General features: G+C 54.4%; 3 protein-coding genes across 3 annotated transcripts; 2 read left to right on the top strand and 1 right to left on the bottom strand.

Moving 5' to 3' along the window:
• Positions 1-776: 776 nt before the first annotated feature.
• Positions 777-4,391, top strand: TGME49_259155 (hypothetical protein; the record flags this gene model as incomplete). The annotated part of the gene is made up of 1 exon (XM_018781204.1): positions 777-4,391. One exon carries the CDS (start codon positions 777-779, stop codon positions 4,389-4,391), a length of 3,615 nt encoding a protein of 1,204 aa, XP_018637039.1.
• A 1,324-nt stretch (positions 4,392-5,715) lies between these two features.
• On the bottom strand, positions 5,716-11,901 carry TGME49_259160 (hypothetical protein; the record flags this gene model as incomplete). Its single annotated transcript, XM_018781205.1, has 7 exons — positions 5,716-6,003; positions 6,331-6,388; positions 7,360-7,727; positions 8,224-8,417; positions 8,868-9,156; positions 9,634-9,812; positions 10,509-11,901. The coding sequence occupies 7 exons, from the start codon at positions 11,899-11,901 to the stop codon at positions 5,716-5,718; spliced, it is 2,769 nt and encodes a 922-aa protein (XP_018637040.1).
• Positions 11,902-13,172: 1,271 nt separating this feature from the next.
• Positions 13,173-17,006, top strand: TGME49_259168 (hypothetical protein; the record flags this gene model as incomplete). The annotated part of the gene is made up of 1 exon (XM_018781206.1): positions 13,173-17,006. The coding sequence occupies one exon, from the start codon at positions 13,173-13,175 to the stop codon at positions 17,004-17,006; it is 3,834 nt and encodes a 1,277-aa protein (XP_018637041.1).
• Between the last annotated feature and the right edge of the window lie 1,181 nt (positions 17,007-18,187).

The raw sequence follows: 18,187 nt of genomic DNA, 5'->3' as shown, positions 1-18,187 counted from the left end.
ATTCCCTGAGGCTCTTTCTATGACTGGCTCTTTCACTGTGTGTCACTCCTTCTGGGTCCATCTGCTTGTACCGCTCTCTTCTTCTCTCTCTCTCGCTTTTTCCGTCACTCCTCTCCCTCCCTAGATCGTCCTCTGTCTACCTCCCCTTCTGTATACCTCGCTGCCCGTCGACCTCTGTTTTTGCCTTTCGCTTTCTCGGTCTGTCTCTGTCCCTCTCTCCACCACTGTTCGCTGTCTTCGCTGTCCCTCTTCTCGTTTTCTCACTCGACCTGCCTGTCACAGTTCTTCTCTCACCCTCTCATTCTCTCTCTTTCTGTCTGTGGCTCCACAACTTGCCCCTCTCTGATACTTCAGCTCCGTCTCCTCCTCTCTTTTTTGGCGGCGTTTGTGGTTTCAGGTGTCTAAACACCTCGACGAATCCGAGCTCCTCATCTGGAGCGAGACAAGCAGTCTCTCAACCGTTAGTCTCTTCTGCATCTGTCGCGCCTCCGACAGTCCCTTCGCCTTCCTCGCGTTCGTCGATATCAGCGAAATGCGGGATTGCAGATCTCGAAAAAGAAAGCGCGAACTGTACATCTGTGAAACGAACTCGCGGTTCTCAGGCGCCAGCAGTACGTGAAGGAAACAGCAGGTTTTTGAGCACGGACAAAAACGAGAAACGAACGGCAGAGGCACCTGAGGAGAACTGGAAGCAGCCTCTTGGTCGGAGAGAAGCAAGACGAGATACGAACAGCAATCTCCTGAACGGCGAGGAGCAAGCAAAAGATAAGACACACATGGAGAAGGACATGCGGCGAACGTATCCATTAGAGACGGTACAGCGGCCTTCAAGCGGACTGGAGCCTTCGTCAGCCTCGCCGCCAGTCGAGGCGAAGCGAGGCCCGTTGTTTCAACAGAGAGAAACAGCCAGAAAAGAAAGGAGAGTGGACGGCAATGGAAAGACCCAACCCTGGAAGCGCATGCAGCAGTGGGAAGAAGAGTGGAAGAGACAAAAAAGCTGGAGAGAAAAGAAGCTCTTGCTCACGGAGAAAAAAGAGAGAAGTGAAGCGGCGAGGCCAGGCGAACGCGCTGAAAGGCTGTGGAGTGCGGCAAGTCTAAAACAAGGAGAAAGAGACAGACAGAGCACACAAAGTGGAGGAGGCGATGCAACGGCTGTCGAGAGCCACACCCGCGCTCCGTGGGGTGTACGTACACCTCGTCCGGGACTCCTGGAGAACGGACCCCGCGAGATCCAGGCGCCAGCGGAAAAGAACGATAAGGACGAAGAACAGACCGACCCGGAAGAAGGGAGAGCTGCGAGGATCGACAGAGGCGAAAGCGAGACGAATACGCGGGCGTTAACAGAAAAGCACAAAGAATCTACGAGAGACGACCGAAAGGAGAGCCAACTTGTGGACGAAGAGCACCAGGTCATAAACGGGGACGCTGGAGATGTCGAGACAGAAGAGGCAGAAGATAAAGAAAACAGTCAGGCATTTCTGAATGGTCGGCGCCGAGGCCAGAACGATACCGAGGACGTGATAACCTTGTCGCTTTCGTCTGCTGGTTTAGTCGAAGACAATTCTCAGAAGAAGGAGGAGAGGTGGACGCATTCGCTGTCGAAGAACACACATGCCAGTGCCTTTTCGTCGAGTTATATTAAGATGGCCCTTGAGTCTGAGTCAGCGGTGCGCCACCCGCCCGCGATCGCGGCTTCTCTCCTTGCTCCTTTTCAGTGGACGGAAGTATTCAGATCTCACTTGAAACGCGAAGATCCGCCACCGGACTCGCCAGATCGACACGGCGAGATGCCCTTGTCCTCGAACAGAGAAGACACAGAGGTGGCTTCTTCTCAGTGCTCTCAAGGCTCTGGAAGAAGCCTCTGGCCTGCTGCCGGGGCCGCGCGCATGCGGCTGCCCTCGCTGGTCTTCTCGGAGGCGGGACCTTCGTGGGGAGTACATACACCGGAGAAGTCGGGCAGGCCGCGGGAGGCGTCACGAACGAGACATGGTTCTGAAATCCTGCGGACGGTGCAGAAGAGAGAGAAGAAGGCTGAAGAAGGCAGGCAGCATTCTTCGCCTTCTAGGAAAGCGAGGCGGGTCAAGAGCAGGGGGAGCAGAGCGCGGAAACGGGAACGACGGTGCTCTGTGTGTTCAACTGGGGTGGCTCGGCAGGACGAAGCCGCCGACCGATTTATAGCAGGCTTCGCGAAGAAAGATTTGAAGAAGGCAGCCGAAAAAGCGCAGCGGCTGGAGCGGCGCCTCGAGGGGCTCCTGCAGTTTGCACAGTGTCTCATAGAGAAGGCTCCTCAGTTTCTCTGGCCTGGCGTCTTCGAGGAAACTCGAATCCTCTCGAATTGCAGCCAGAAGGAAGGGAACCGCGGAGAAGACGCACGCGCAGCAGCTGCTTCTTCTGCTGCTTTTGCGGATTCGCCTGCGGGAGCTCGGCCACTTGCCTCGAGGAGCGCAAGGGAGGAGAGGACGGCGGGTCGAGACGGCGGCGCCTCAGGAGTGGGAAGCAGGGGAGCGACGAACGGGGAAGAAGAGAAAGGAGAAGGTGCTCATGGGGTTGCTGAAGGTGAAGATGACGCCGAAAACAACGGAAGTCTCGAGAGAAAAGGAAAAGACGAAACAAGGCTTCGAAGGAATGGAAGAAACTCCCGAGACACTCGTGCAGGAGGCCGAGACCTCCTGGGTAGCGGGGTGTACGTACACCCGGGTGGGACTGTGGCAGCGGCAGACCGAGACACAGTGTTTGAATCACCTCAACATCGAGCGCTTTCTGCTTCCGCACAGGAGAGGAGAGAGACATCGATGCAACACAAATGCATGTTTGGAGAAAACGAAGAAGTATCTGAACCCCAAGAGATGCCTCAAGGTGTCACACGCCTCACCTGTGGGCTCTCCAGAACCTCAAGGACTCCTCGAATCGAGGGAGACCCAGTGTCCACATCCTTGCGGCCGCAAGCCAAAACTCCACATTCCTCATCTTTGACGTCTTCGCCTTGTTTGCGCATACGTCAAGAGACCGAGGACGCGCCAGCCTCGCTGCATGCGTGGCCAGGTTCCACGCCTGTCCCTCCCATGGCTGAAATGGGACGCAAAAGTCTCTTGGCTTTTCATGGAGATCCGCCTATGAGCAGTGCATGCAGAAACGTCACGGACCAACGGGAAGAGGGGCAAACGGAAACAGAAGCAGACTCGAATTCACCTTCCTCCTTCCTTTCCTCGTCGTCGTCTCTCCTATGGGAGGCTGTCGAGCAATGCGTCGTCTCGCTTGAGGGGAGAGAGCCAGGGCAGTACGAAGGCCTCCTCACAGAGGGGGAGGCATATGTGAGAAAAGCGGCTTTCTCTGGAGACAGAGCAGACCAACTGACCCAGTTGCATGCCTACTCGAGAGGCGAACCACGTGGAGGACAGCCGAGCTACGTCTGTGCAGAAGCAAAAACTTTCTGCGACCGCTCTCCGTCGGGGAGACTGGAGCCCCCACCACTGAGCACATCGTTGTTCGAAGGGAACATCGAAGGTCGGGAAAGCAACAAAGATGCTCGCAGCAGGCCCTGGCGGAGTGATGGAAAGAGTAAAAACGAACGCCCAAACAAAGGAAAGAGAGAAGAGGCGCTGACGTCGACGTCTGGAATTCCCGAAGACACGCCAGCACAAGAAAATCGGAGGAGATGCACGCGGCAGGCGGCGAGCATCTCGGGTGTACGTACACCGGAATTTGGAGGGGCAGATGGAGCAGATGCCGCCGTTGGAAATTCAGGACTTCCCGAGACTCAGCGTCGCGAGAGGTTCGCGGAAAAGGAGTTTGGAAAAGACGAGAAGGCAGGCGCTGCGGAAGCGGGGCAGCCTTCCATCACTACTCCGCGACTTGGATTGCCGGGGACGTCTGCAAACGTCTCCGAGAATAAGACTCAAAGTCGAAGTCTGATACGTCGCGACGTGGTGTCGGCTCTAGAGTGTGAATCCCCGAATTGCATGTTTATCCACGAAGTGCCTGCGACAGAAATCCGAGAGATCTTCGCGTTCCGACAGAAGCTCACAGCGGCGCTGCTGTCTAGGGAACCTCTGCTGAGGAGACAGCTGAGGGCTACGAGGAAGGACCGGGATAAAGCCGAGGAGACAGAGAGACGAGGTCGGGAAACGGCCAGAAAAGGGAGCCATGCCTCTGCGTTTAGCTGCGACAGTCGCGGGGAAGGATACGACGCAAACAGCGATGAGGAATCGAGAGAAAACGATCTTTTCAGAATGCATGGAAGCTGGAGCATCCGCGAGCAACTTGCAGAAGAGTTGCTACAAGAACTTTTAAAGGAAGGAGCAGTAGACGAAATTGATGACCTCGTTTCGCAAATGGTGAAGATTCTCTTGAATGAGGAAGAGAGTCGTGCTCTCGCGCTCCGGTGTTGTTGAGTCAGGAAAAAGAACAGCTGACAACAAGCGAAAAACTGTATAACGCCTTTTCACTGCGTCTGCATCCCCAGGGAAAGATGCGGATATTCTTTTGCCTCAAAGTCGCCGTCGCTTCAGCGCTGACGTTTCTCCAGGAAAATGTGTGACATCTGGGCCTTTGAGTTCCAGGAAACATATGGAGCGAGGCGGTCCTGGTCACAGGACGTAACGTGGACTCTTTCGAGTGTACAGACCTCGCACGACAGCGCCTCTGTGAGAGTCTTCAAATTCACCAAAAATTACATGCATATATATATATATATATATATATATAGATAGATAGATAGATAGATAGATATAGATATCCGCTGACGGACTTTGTTGTTTTGTCTGGCTCTTGCTTCTCGTCGAATGCAGCTGCTTAGCGACCCGCGTAGATGTATCTACAGGTCATTGCATTTACACGCATAAACACAATATATATAAATAGAAAAGTATTTGCACAACGGCACCTATATATATATATATATATATGTATGTATATATATATATATATATATATATATATTTGTAGCTTGCTCTGTGCATCTCCTGTTGTCGTCGGCTCCTCTGATGATGGAAAGAATACCCTTTCCGCTTTTTGACGATTCTCGGAGTTTCCGGGTGTAACTGCATGCGCATGCAGTACACGAGTCTCTTCGGAGCCACGTTGGTTGTTCGGGAGCCCCTAGACGAGCCAAACAATGTTTTTCTTACATGACGCTTTCTTCACAGAAACGGGCCTCGCTAGGGCACTCGACAAGTGAAACAAAGCACTTGCCAGAGCAGTTCAGAAAATGTGATTCATTCCTGCATGCATGCACAGAATTGCGACTGACCACCGGCCTGGAACGGCGCCTTCCCTGAAAGTCCTCTTCAGATCTGATGTGAGATTTGTACAAACACCCCAGAGGTTCTCGTTTTTCTTCGCTTCTCTCGTTTTCTTCTTGTTTTCGTCTCGTTTTGCGTCTCGCTTCCCTTGTTTCCGTTGATGCTTTCTCCCCACTTTACCGTTACTTGATTTACTCCCCCTGTGAGACACGAAGACGCCGAAAGGCGCCGCAACTGGCAACTGGAATCACAGAAAGCTCTGTTCATCTTGAGGCGCGTATCGAGTAAAACCTGAGGCTCGACGTCGCGCGCCCCAGATACGCCGCTGACCCAGCGGACGCATTTCTTCTTTCGGCGGCCGTAGAGGATCACGGCTTAGGGACAGCGCTAACACCCGCAGGTCTAAAGACTCCAGAAGGTGAAGCGAGTGCCTCAACGTCTGGCTGAGCAGGTGGTGTACATTCCTGTCGGCTTCTCAAAGACGCGCGGGCGCTCCGTCGCCTGCTTTGTTTGCGCTGTTTCCTTTGTGCCCTTTTCTGCGGTTTAGTCTGCTCAGCACTGTCTGTACATGCATGTCGTCCTCTGCTTTTCGCCGAAGTTCTCGCTCGCGTTGCTCCTGAGTCTGGCGCATGCGCAGCAGCCTCTCTCTGTCTTCCATGGCCCGCTTCAGCTGCAGGAGGGCGAGACGCAGGTGGCGCTGCACTTGCGCCAACGAGTCGGCAGACTGGTGAGTGGAAAGGAGGAGACACGGCGGGAGCATCGCCTGGAAAAAGCATGCAGAAAACGCAGAAGCTTCCGATCGCTCGCGAAGGCCGAGCGCGAGGTGCAAAAACGTTTCAGCGAAACGTCTGGAGAGACGTGAGAAGCTCGACAGGAAGACGCTCGCCTGCAGCCATCGATCGACCGTCCAGCGGCAGAAAAGGGAACGAGCCTAGTCAAAGGAAACGGAGACGGAGATGGAGACGCGAGGCGGCGAGACCGACGCATGGGCGAGTGCAAATGCGGACGATCAGGTCCATGAAAAACATCGAACGCAACAGCAGCAGAGAAAGGAAATAGGTGGAGAAGCGACTGGCGAAACGTGAGTTACCTTTGCGGATTCCAGCTGGTACAGAGTCAGTTCGTCAGCCTTGGCAATGACGTCGATCCTAAGAAAGACCGTCCACAAGAAACAGATGACCTCGCCTGGGGGCTTTCGGATTGCTCGACGACGACACTCCACCAGCGAAAGCAAGAAATCGCGTTCAACCTCCTTTTCGCCAGACTTTAAACCAGACAGAACATGGAGCACGAGATCAGGGAGGGAACGAAACCTGTTGTTGGCACGCTGTGTTGAGCAGTAAAGCTTTCTTTGTCTGTCTACATGTCCCTCGCCCGTTTCTGTCTCTTTCGATCTCTCGCGCTGTCTCTCTCTGTCTACGTCGCGCCTCTGCACATCGGTCCAGTGTAGAGACACCGCGTCAGCTGAACTGCGTCTTATCCAATTTCGAACGAAACATGTCGAGCGGCACAACCGGAGTCACCCCGATGAAGGCGGGATCTTCAGCTGAAGTCCGCATGCACACTCTGCGTCGGCAAGGCCGCGGAGGCGTTGAAAACGAGAGAAGGAGAAAAAGGGGATCACATGTGAAAAAAAGACAGAGAAAACGCAGAAAAGAGACAGCCGTCACGGAGCAAAAGACAGGCGAAACCACAGGCAATCAAGCAAGAAAGCAGCAGACGGAGAGAGCAAACAAACCAGAACGGAGGAGGAGAGAGGAGGGAAGAGCAAGACAGAAAGGACGCAAAAGGTGAAGAGGGGAAAATGGAAGAGAACAAGAAAGGGAAGACGAAGCAAAGGACTACATGAAAATGCAGCAACCAAGAAAGAGAAGAATGGCGAGAGAACGCGCGAGCAAAGGTGCCGCAGAGACAGCGGAAGAGAGAAACAGGAGAAAGAAAGGAGAGAGAGAAACAGCAAGAGAGAAAGAGGAGCGAGTTGCATATACACCGGCGGCGAGCACAAATCGTCATTCTAAAGGTGTACACTAGAGACCTCAGCAGAAACAGACCTATGCCCATTACATAATATATATAAATATAAATTTATATAGTAGCTACATATTTGTGTATGTCCTACCAAGGCCGTTTTGGAAACCTTTGTCGGAGCATCTGTCGCAACCGAATCTGTTCACTGAGCGTCATTGGGCATTTCGACTTCTCTTCTCTCCCAGTGTTCGCTTTCGCCATCTTCGTCTCTGTCCTCGCCTCCAGTGGTTTTCCCTGTTTCTCCGCATCCGCATCGCGAGTGATCTTGAGAGCGGGAGCAAATGCCTCTCGCGAAGCTGCGCCTTCTTCGCCGAGTGCAGGGGCGCGCGGCAGCGACGAACAGTCAAAGAGAAAGAAGACGGCACAGGGAAGGTGAGAAAGAGTCGTCAGCGTCAGACGCTCGAAGACGTTTCTCTCTGTTTCGCCAGCCGGCAAGAGCAAAGGCGGCCCATCGAGCACCTGCAACAAAAAGGAAACGTAACTCTGACAGTCTGTGTCTTACGACCCGACGGTCGTTCTCAGCAGCCTTCCTCTCCAGTCCTATTTCTGCCTCGTTTGCCCGGCAATCCTCTGCCATCTTCACAGTGTGAGGCAATTGCCTTTCACCGGCCTTCCGTGTCTCGACCCATACACCCTGCGTTTTCGCCGCGCGCCCAAACAAGTGACTCTCGCGCTTCTCTCCGCCTCTCTCTGTCGTCGCAGTTTCCCCTTCCTCTCGTTCTGTCTTCGTTTCTTGGTGCCTCTTCTCTGTGATGTCTTCCTCATCGCAGGCGCCTTCTGCTGGAGTCGGTCCAGTCTCTGGCGCTCCATAGTCCTCGAGCTCGCTTCTGCGTTTCACTGACAGGTTCCCGCCTGTCTTCGTCTCTCTTTGTTTCCATGTTCACCCTCCTTCTCAAAGTCGCCTCTTCCTCGCGACAGAGGTCCGCGCTTCGCCGGTGCCTCCACATGAGCGTACCTGGCCCAAAGCCTTGTAGGTTCCGTTGGCTCTCTCGAAGATCTTTCCGACATGCAGGCCTTGAGTGGAGAAAGCGACGGGACTGACGTCGATCGCTTCCTTTGCATGTACTTTCAAATCCGGAGAAGGGACTTCCTCGGATGCATGCAATGCCAGTGTCCGTCCGACTTCCATCGCCTCTCGCTCGAGCTGAGCTGAAGGCAGAGAGAACCACGGAGGAGACGAAAACGGCCTCGAAGCTTGCTCGCCTTTCTCGCCTGTCGATTCCACGCTCCCTCGCCCTTCACACAGTGTCTCTCCAGCGCTGTCTCCCTCGTTTTCGTCTTCTTCCTCCTCTACCTCTTCCCACTCTCCTTCCTCCGTTACTTCCTCTTCGATCGGGTCTTCTTTCTCGTCGCATTTTCCTTCCTCCGTTTCTTCTTCTTCTCGCATGTCTTCTTCCTCTCCCACTGCTGCGCGTGTGCCGTCGAACAAATCCTCGGGGTCAGGCAACGGTCCGCCTTCCCAGAGGGCCTTTCCTTCCTCTCTGAGTTTCTCGCATTTCTCTCGAACTCTGGTGAGGAGCGCAACCTTGCGTCCACCCTCATCGCCTTCACCCTCTGCTCTTCGCAGCGCCAGGCTCTGCGACTCGGCTGCTTCCTGACCTCGTCCGGGGGCCTGAACGTCGGTCGCTTCCTCGCCAGGCGCACCTGCGGGCGCAGACTCAGCAGTCGAGGAAGAAAGAACACTAGAGGAAGGAGAAGAAGAAGGACAAGAAGGAGAGGAGGAGGAAGAAGGCCGCGGCTTCATGCCAGCAGCGACGGCGGCATTGAATCGCTGTCTTGCCTGTTCATGCGCGTGACTATTTGCGGAAACGAGGGCAAGAAACAGAGAAGTCTTCCCCACGTTGGGCGCCCCCACAATCATCGCCAGAGGCTTCGTCGGAGACAGGCGCTACACAGGAAAAAAAGGCAAGACAGGGCGCGAAAGCAAAGAGGCGAACCTTTGTGGGTCGAAGGAAAAGCTTGAACGCAACCCGAAAGACAAGAAGGAAGGCCGACCGATCCCGCGAGCTCGCGGCAGAGCGCAGGCGAACATCCAAAGCATGACACAACATGAAAAACAAGAGGACCAAAGCAATGCCGGCAGGAACGATGGGATGCCAACCGCATCAAGGAGATCCACGTTGCTGTACGACTGGGCCAAAAAACGGAGAAAGCAAGAACCGAACCACATACACGAACGTAGCCGCATGCAGTATATAAAAATACGAATAAATACGAGAATACATTAAATACATAGATATGCATTATATAGCATATATACATATAACTGTTATGTAGTCCAGGTGAGGAACTCTGAAAGCCAGAAAGATAGTTTGTGCAGAGAGTCAATGAGTGACGTTTTTCCTTCCTCAGCTCCGAGGCTGACCTGGAGAGAGCAGCGTTCCTCAGCATGGCGTTTGAAGAACGAAGAAAGCAGCTGGTAGTCGAGCAAGGCTTCGCGATGCATCACGAGCAGTTCTCGCAAGCTGCGGAGACCGTCCTGGTAGCGTTCGCGAGCCTCGGCGACACTCTGGGAGCTGCTGGCTTGGGCTGCATGCTGCTTGCCTGGGAAGCGGAGATGGAAGAAGGAAAAAACCGGAACGAGGAAGACATGGAGAAGAGGAAGCAAAGCATGTGAAGGACTGGGGCGAGCAATCAATGAAGAGGAGCAAGAGGAGTCAAATGCGCAGCCAAGAGAAAGGCGTAGACGTAGAAAGGGAAGACCTAAAGCGCAAGCCGACGCGTTGGAGCGCGTGGAAGCAAAGCGAGGGAAGGCACTGCTGGAAAATATAAAATGAAAAGACGAGACATCGGACGAGGAGCAACTAGAGACAGGACCCAGTGAAAAGGATAAACGGCAGAGTTGAAGCCACACTCCACGGCACCCAAACGGGAAGCGAAGGACGACAAAGAGGCAAGGAACAAGAAGAACAACGGACGTCAGGAGACACACGGGAAACGAACAAAGGCGAAAACAGAGAGGAGATACCAAGGTGACGCTTTGGGAGGGTGGACGTGGAGATGGCGTGCCAGCGAGAGAAGGCCGCGAACTCGAACGATGTTCCGAAAATCACAAAGGAGAGAAAAAACGAGACAGCGCCACTGGCCCCAGAGAAACGCAGAGCAAGGTTATGAGCAGAAGGACGAAACCAGCCTAAGCAGTGAAAGTGAAAACGTCACCGCTGTCAGATTGTAGTCTGTGAGAGGCATCCACGGTCAATCTCGCGAGACCGCTTTTTTTTACTCTTCGGTGTTTCTCACCTGTCGCCACAAGATCCATATACAGCGCCTTCAGCTGTCGGTATACCCGCGCAACACTGGGGAGGCTCTGCGTCGCATCGACGAGCTTCTTCTCCCTTTCGAGAAGCGCCTGTTGGTCGAGGAAGCGTTCCCTCTCAGCTCGCTCTCGCTTCTGCTCCCCTTCTTCGCCATGCCTTGCCGTTTTTCTTCTGTGGTTCTCCTTCGTCGTTTTCCGTCTCTTCTCTTTCTCCGCTCTTCGCTTCCTCTCCGCCTCCTCCCGCTGCATGCACAGAAGCTGCTCGGCGAGCTTCACTCGCCTGCGCTCTCGCCTCGAGCTGAGCAGCTGCCGCTCCTCGCTCATCACGAGCAGCAGGATTGCCCGAACATAGGCCGCGAGCGAGGGCGGGGCACGGACGGTCTCGGGAAAGCGCTTGAGTGTCTGTACAGCGAGGCGGATTTCCTTCGAGAGCAAGTTCGCGTAGAACTGGATGCCAGCACCTGCGAGGGACGAGATGCGTTTGCGTTTTCCTCCCTCGGAGGATATCGGTGAAGAATTTCCAAAAGGCGAAGCAGCAGATGGAAAGAAAGATGCAGGCAACGCTGGTCCGTTGCGAGCCAGAAGGGAGGAGAGCGGCGGCACCCGAGGAAGCAGAGCGCCGAGCGAGGCGTCGGACGAAGTGGAAGACGGCGAAGAAGACGAAAGAGAAGCCGAGAGCGAAGAAGACGAAGAGACAGAAGAGTAAACGAAGGACGAAGACAGATGAGGCGAAAAAGAAGCAGACAGGAACGAAGAGCCAGGCGAAGAAGAAACGATACAGGAGGAGTAGAAACGAGCAGGCGAGAAGACACAAGGGGAGGCAGAGAGGCCAGCGGACGAGGGCGGCGTAAAGGAAGGAAATGAAGACCCCGAGGGAGCAAAGGGAAAGCAAGAGCGAGCGGCGTTTGACAGAGAAGCAGAAGAAAGAAAGGCCGGAAGAAGACAAGGAAAGAGCCTCGGCCTATCTCGCGACGGCAGACAACAGGGGCGGCAGGGAGAACGAGACGAACGGTGAGGATAGTCGATGCGTGACGAAGCAGACTCCGAAGAGAGAAACGAAGAAGAGACTCGCGGCAGTGCTGACGCATGCGATTGCCAGACGCATGGAGGAGAGTGCGAGAGACAAGGAGGACAGCGAGGGAAAGGAAAAGTGGAAGAATCGAATTCCGACAGATATGCACGGCAAGGCGCAAAGGGGGAGGCAATTGAGGCTTCTGTGAGTTGGAGAAAAACGGCGAAACAAGCAGAAAGAAACGATAGAAAAAACGGAACCGAGTTGGACAAAAACGGAAAGGAGTTGGACAAAAACGGAAGGGAGTCGCCTCGGGTGACCGAGCGAAGGCCACAACGCATTCGCCTTGGTCTTCCGAGTCTCATGGTGGACTACAGCGACATCGAAGTATAGAAACACGAAGAGAAGAGACCGTTGCCTTTGACGCCTGTCTCCTCGTCTTTTCTGATTTCGATTTCGAGTCCATCTTCACATTTCGCGGGGTGGACATTTGAAACAGATTCCCTTTCCGCGAGAAAACGCATGCAACGGTGTGCTTTTGTCTCGTCTGCGTCTCTCTGAACGAGGTCAGGGAGCCGCTCTCGTCCCCCTCTCTCCTTTCACCAAGCCCTTCTCCTTCACATTAGCTCTTTGGAGACTTCCCATCTCGCGCCGGAACGCCCCTCAGGTTTCTCCATTGTCATCTGCGCAGCTGCTCGACGCAGTCAGAGCCTTAATCACCGTCAAGCGTAGACCACTGCACAGACGCGCATGCAGCTCAACACAGACGAAGAGAGGGAGGAGAGACGGAGAGAAACGAAGAGATAGGGAAAGAGAGAGATGGAGAAAAGGGCAGAGCCTGAGCAAGAGACGGATCGAGCAGTGATGTTTAGACAGAAAGGTTGACAGAAGCAGAGAGAGTCGTTGACTGATATCGACGAGTTCGTTTGCTTGCAGAAGATAGCACCTCCACACGCCACTCAACGCCTTCACCAGGTGTACAGACGCACGATAGCCCGGTCTGGTCTTCCCCAGGAGGTTTCTGAGAGTTTCATGGATGGAAAAAAAGAAACATCGAGTATCGTTGTCTCTCCTCTCACTTCCTTTTTCAGCGATGCACGTCTCTTCTTCGCATGGACGGTCGATCCTGCCTCGCAGTGCATGCAGGAGAGACAAACGACCCCAGAATACCACACGGGGAAACAGGAGAACTCGTTCGTAACAAACGAATGCATGACGAAAAAAATCAAAAGAGGAAACGGTGGAGTTCCTACTGGAAAGAAAGAAACGTCTTCCGGACTCCAACGTGACTTTGCCGCCGCGCATGTACGCGCGAATGCACACCGCGTAACGCTCTCCTCAACGAACCGAAACATTCAAAAGCTCTTCAATCGAAAAAGTTTTCCTCGGTAATAAGCAGAAACGTGAGACTCGCCGAAACTCAAAGAAAAAAAGACACTCAAAGAGAGCAAGAGATTCTCTGCAACAAGCAGGCAAGAGTTTTTGCGGTCCGCGAGTTGTGCAAGAGAATACGTGGAGCGCATGCGCGGATATGCATGCAGTTGACTGTATGTACACCCGGGAGTAAGCGATACTACAGGAGAGATTTCTGGGGGTGAAGCAAAGCAGACAAGAGCAGTTTCTCTCTCTTGGGTGTATGCCTGTTTTTCTACAAGTCGGTGAGGAAGAGATTCTCGTTTCCTCTGTTTCTCTTCTCTGGCCTCGCAGGGCGTTGCGGAGACGGCACGGAGCATCGCAGAACTTGAGTTCCTTGCGAGCGATGGATGGCCGCGAGTTGTCCTTCTCTCTCGCCTCTCTCCTTCAAAATGCAGGCGAGTTTCACGAGTTTTCTTCTCCCTTCTTCTTAACTGTTGCTGCTGACGTTGAGCATCCGTGGGCACCACTCTCCCGAGTCAGAAAAGAAGTCCTGAAGATCTCGTCTTCCTCTCCTTCCTCTCCTTCTTCTCCTCCTTCTTCCTCTGTTTCTTCTTCTCCGTTTCCTTCATCTCTCTCTTCTTCTTCTTTTTCAAATTGCGAGCATCAGAGGCCAGCTTCCGCTTCTTTGGATGCGGAGTCCGGCGCATGCTGTGGGCATCGGCGCGAGCAAAGACGACCTGAAGGAGAGGTTGGTCGAGCATCTCTCCCAGGCCGTTGTGGGAGCGCCCTCGCTCGGCCCGAGGTGTACGTACAGGAGGTGTGGAGCAGCGACCTGTGGGATCGAACGGGAGCGGGGCGTTCGTGGACGCTGCTTCTTCGCGAGAGTCTGCTGAAGTTTTTGGCAGCTCCCGCAAAGACCAAAGTGCTACTTCTAGTTCACCCTGATGTCTGGTGTCTGCCCGTCTCTTGGCTGCCTGCTTCGCTTCCGCGCGGCGCTTCTGCAGCAGCGCATGCGTCGCGAGAAAACCGAGGACAAGGCGAAGCCTGCGAAAGTGCAGAGACACCCCCTGGCGCGCGACTCGTGGAGCAGCTGACTGAGGCGCTGAGAGATCAACTGGAGGAGAGCGACGAAGAAGAGCGAGAAGGCGAGGATGGCGAAGAAGACGAAGAAGACGTAAAGAGTCCTGGCGGCGCTTTAGCCAGCAGAAGGCGAGACGGCGCGCGCCGCCGCAGAACAAACCAAAAAGAGAAACAAAAAGAGCTCATCGAGGCAGAACTCGACAACGTCTTTCGTTGGCTCCAAGAGGCTCTGCTGCTTCAACGTCAAGACGAGGAAAGCAAGCACAGGAGACGTGGAGGATCGGACTTGCTTGCGCATGCACTCAACTTTCTTGCCGAGTGCGAAAGGTGCACACGACACTCCAAACCTTCATGGGATCCCAGTCTTCCTTCTTCTTCTTCATCTTCTCCCTGCTCTTCTCTTCTGTCTTCTTCGGCTGATCGCGTTTTCGTTATCGGCGTTCTTCGCATGCCTTTGAGGTCCGGCTCTGTTTTCCAGAGGGCCTTTCCTCTCCACTTTCCCCTCTGGCGAATCTCCCGCGGTTCCGACGAAGGCAGCGGACATCGTCGCTTGGATGCGCGAGGACGCCCTGGCAGGCGACACCGAGACGAAGAACTTGTCGACGGCGGAGTGTCAGCTGAGGCAACGAGAACCGGATTCCCTGACTTCACAGACAAACAGGAGTCCGAGACAGCGCCAGAGCAGAAAGCAGGCCACAAAGACACCGAACGCAGCGCTGAAGGAGACAGAGCAGACGCGAAAGCAGAGGAGAGAGAAGAAGAAGATGATGATGAAGCAGAAGAAGATGAAGGAGAGGAAGCAGACGAAGAAGATGAAGACGAACAGATGGAGAGATATCGCGAGGCAGCTCTCGGTGCCGTAGCCGCTCTTGCGGAGGAACGAATTCTTGAGTGCGAAGAAAATTGGGATGAAGTCTTGCGGTGGATGTTGCAGGGTACCACCACCCCTAGCTCGCTCGCCGCTGATCCTGAAGGCCCAGTGAGAGGGACAAAAGCAGAAGACAGACAAACGAGCGGGGATGGCAGAGGACGAACGGCAGACGAGAAAGTGCGAGGAGAGCGAGGGAGAGGAGAAGAAGAGACAAGGGGAGTAGAAGAGAAAAGGAGAGAAGGAGAGGAAACGAGACAAGAAGAAAATCGGAGACAGAGAAAGCTTATATTGGATCCAGGAGATCAGAGCTGGAGAGACGCGGACGATGAGGCGCAACTTGCGGAGTCCTCGGGAGACAGTGGAGGGTGTCAGGACCTTTATGCTTGGATTCCAGAAGACGAGGAAAACGACATCCTCCTTGACTCCAGAGAAAGACGCATTTTAAATCTCTGGAAACAACAAGCCGGTCTCGGTCCACCGCAGTCGGGGCGGCACAGCTGGAGTTACGCAGAAGAGAGCAAAGAACACCCATCTTCTTCTCTGCCATCTGTTCTTTCTCCCCGTCCTGCCAGTCATTCGGCATCTTCCTCTACGTCTTCTTCTCGCGCATCATCGTCTTCGTCTCCTTCTGACTCTGCTTCTGCGTCCTCCTCTGTGTCTTCTTCTCCACGGTTGTCGTCGAGTGCTTCGTGTACTTCTTCCTTGATTGGTTTATCAGCTTCCTCAAGTTCCAGTTCTGCATTTGTCTGTCCCTCGTCTGCTCACTGTCGTTCGTGTTCCGCGTTCGCGCTTCTCCCACCGCCTCCTTTGTTTGCCTCCTTTCCGGGAAGACCTGTTCGTGCAGGAGCCTCGGCGAGGGCGCAGAGCGCATGCAGAGACGCTGAAAATTGCGAGGACACTGGAGTGGCTGAGGAGTCAAGACCGCGCGTCTCTTCCGTTGGGCTGAACGCCCCTCCATCGTGCCTCGCGACGGCAGCGAAAAGCAGGCGCAGACGCGAAGGACAAGAGACGGGAGTTGAACGCGCGGTCGCAAGAGAGAGCTTCTTGTTTTCAGGCTCCGCCTCGGGGGATTCCACACATCTCACCTTGTTTGAACAGATTCTCAGAAGACGGGGGTTGGCCGCAACGCACTTGCTTCCACCGCACAACGTTCAGATGCTTCTGAGGGTGCCTTTGAATGAGGAGACACCGAGCGCGAGAGGGCGAGACAGCTGTCAGACGCCAGAAGCCGCCGCTCTCTCAGAGCCGCGACCAACAGAGAAAGGCGGCTCGGACAGCGAGATGCACTCTGACGGACGCTTCAGCTCAACGGATCTCGGACTGCCTCCCCGCCTGGCGACGGTCAGAGCGCCTCGAGCTGTGCTTATTTGCGGTCCAGCCGGGAGCGGCAAAACGACGCTGCTGCACGCCTTGGGGCAGCTGTGGGGACAGGGATTCGGTGGGGAGAGAGTAGCCGAGGCCTCCGGCGAACCTGGCGAGAAGAAACCAGGACTCAGACGCAGGAGAGGGGGGGGCGGCGAAAATCGCACAAGCAGCGGCGGAGGGGCGATTCACACACACGTCGGCGACCTGCTGCAGGCCGTCGTTGGCGGATCTCAAAGAGCGTTGCTCAACATCTTCGTCAAAGCAGCAGGAACTAATCCGCATGCAGCGGTCTGCATCGAGGGTCTCGACGCAGCTTTGGGGATTCGAGGGGAACTCTGGCAAGCAGAAGATGAGCCTGGGGAGGAACGTAGGCGAAAAGAGGAAGAGGAGGAAGAAGAAGAGGGTCAGCAAGAGAAGGCGAAAGAGAGGCTGAGAGAGGACAGAACTATGGAAACGGGGAACAGTCAACGAGACAAAAAAGAAGAAAGAGGAGAGGCGGACGAGAAGGAGGAAGAAAGGAGCAGAACTTCGTCCTTTTCTAGCGAGGAGAGCAGTGATGTGAGCAGTTACTTTGAAGAGTCTCCTGATGAAGACTCACCTGCTCAAGAGGTCCAGAGAAGCCTCGCGCAGTTCTTCGTGACACTCGTTGGGGTGTACGTACACCACATTGGTGTCCCGCTCATCTGTACAGTCAGCATACACCCCGAGAGCCTGCCGCCAGAGATTATGCGTTGTTTCCAACAGGTGATTGTTTTGCGGCCGATCCACTTTTGTCTCGCGGACACCCCAAACTGTTAAATGAAGCAGTCGGTTGGGTCTGTCTCTGCAAACAACCGCCTTCGGTTTTTGTCTTCTTTGTTCCTCTTTGTGTCTCCCTGTCATGGGAGTTGCCTCCTTGGTGGCTTTCTCCCGTCCTGCGTTGGTCTGCTTTCTCTTTCGTGTCTGGGTACTCGACTTTGACTGTGACGCTGTGCCCGGAAATCCCGGCAAAGCCCTCAGGTGTACATACACCGCGAAAAGCCGACTCTGCAGAGTGCCGACAGGATGCCGGGAGCCGCAGCTTTCCAAGGATATCTGTTCGACTCTTTCTGTCGCGAAACGTGCAGTCGAAGTCGAGAGAAGCACTGCAGATCCGACAACAGAATTCCCCCGAGTCATCTTTTCTTGTCTGCGGGACGTCCGTTCCCTTCCGTTCCACTTTCGCTTCACGCGTAGCGAAGGCTAGCCTGCCGCAGCCGCCTCTGGGGTGTCTATACACCGGAAGACCCTCTAGTTACTCAGCGTGCAGCTAAAAGTCGTGCGTGACGAAGAGCTAAGAAGCGAGAGCAGGAGAGAAAGGCAGAAGCAAAATTGGAGAGAGACAGGCAGAGTGAATGGGGACAGAGCAGGCGCCGGTGTCCTGAGCGGAGAGCGAAGGGTAGCGAAATCACGAGGTACAGAGAAAACAAGACCGAGAAATTAAGGCTCGGTCATCTCTGTGTAATCGAAGCAGACACAATCGGACACAGCTCAGAGCGCTCTGCAGCCTTACCTGAACACTGCGGCAGACACTGTCACCGCCTACGTGTATTCTGTTGTCTTATAAGCGAAACGCATAGATGAAACTGTGTTTGATCTCGTTACATTGATCGATTGCTCTGTGAGGACATTTTAAAAGCTTCTCTCAAAACAAGAATGGACTCGCGCTGCCTCGTCCAAGCACACCTACCGTCCTTTCCACTCTTCTTCAGTACTCGGTCTACCTCTCTTCCCCTGTCTGTTCCCTGCTATTCTGCGTTTCTCTCTTCGTTCTCTCTTTTTCACGAGGTTTCGCGCTTTTCTCGCACTCTGTCTTGTGTTGTCTCTGTCCCTGGATCTCTCTCTTCCTCCTCCGTTTGTTGCTTTACATGCGCGTTCTGGCGCGTTTCTAGCCTGCTGAGTTCTCTGTTTTCTGCCTCTCTGGCAACTGAGAGACGGGTGCTGTTCCTGAGGTGTCTCGA

Source organism: Toxoplasma gondii, chromosome VIIb (genome assembly GCF_000006565.2).
Source record: "Toxoplasma gondii ME49 chromosome VIIb, whole genome shotgun sequence".
NCBI classification, from domain to species: domain Eukaryota; phylum Apicomplexa; class Conoidasida; order Eucoccidiorida; family Sarcocystidae; genus Toxoplasma; species Toxoplasma gondii.
Note: the sequence above shows the minus strand (reverse complement) of the source record. Positions and strands in the feature narration are given on the sequence as shown.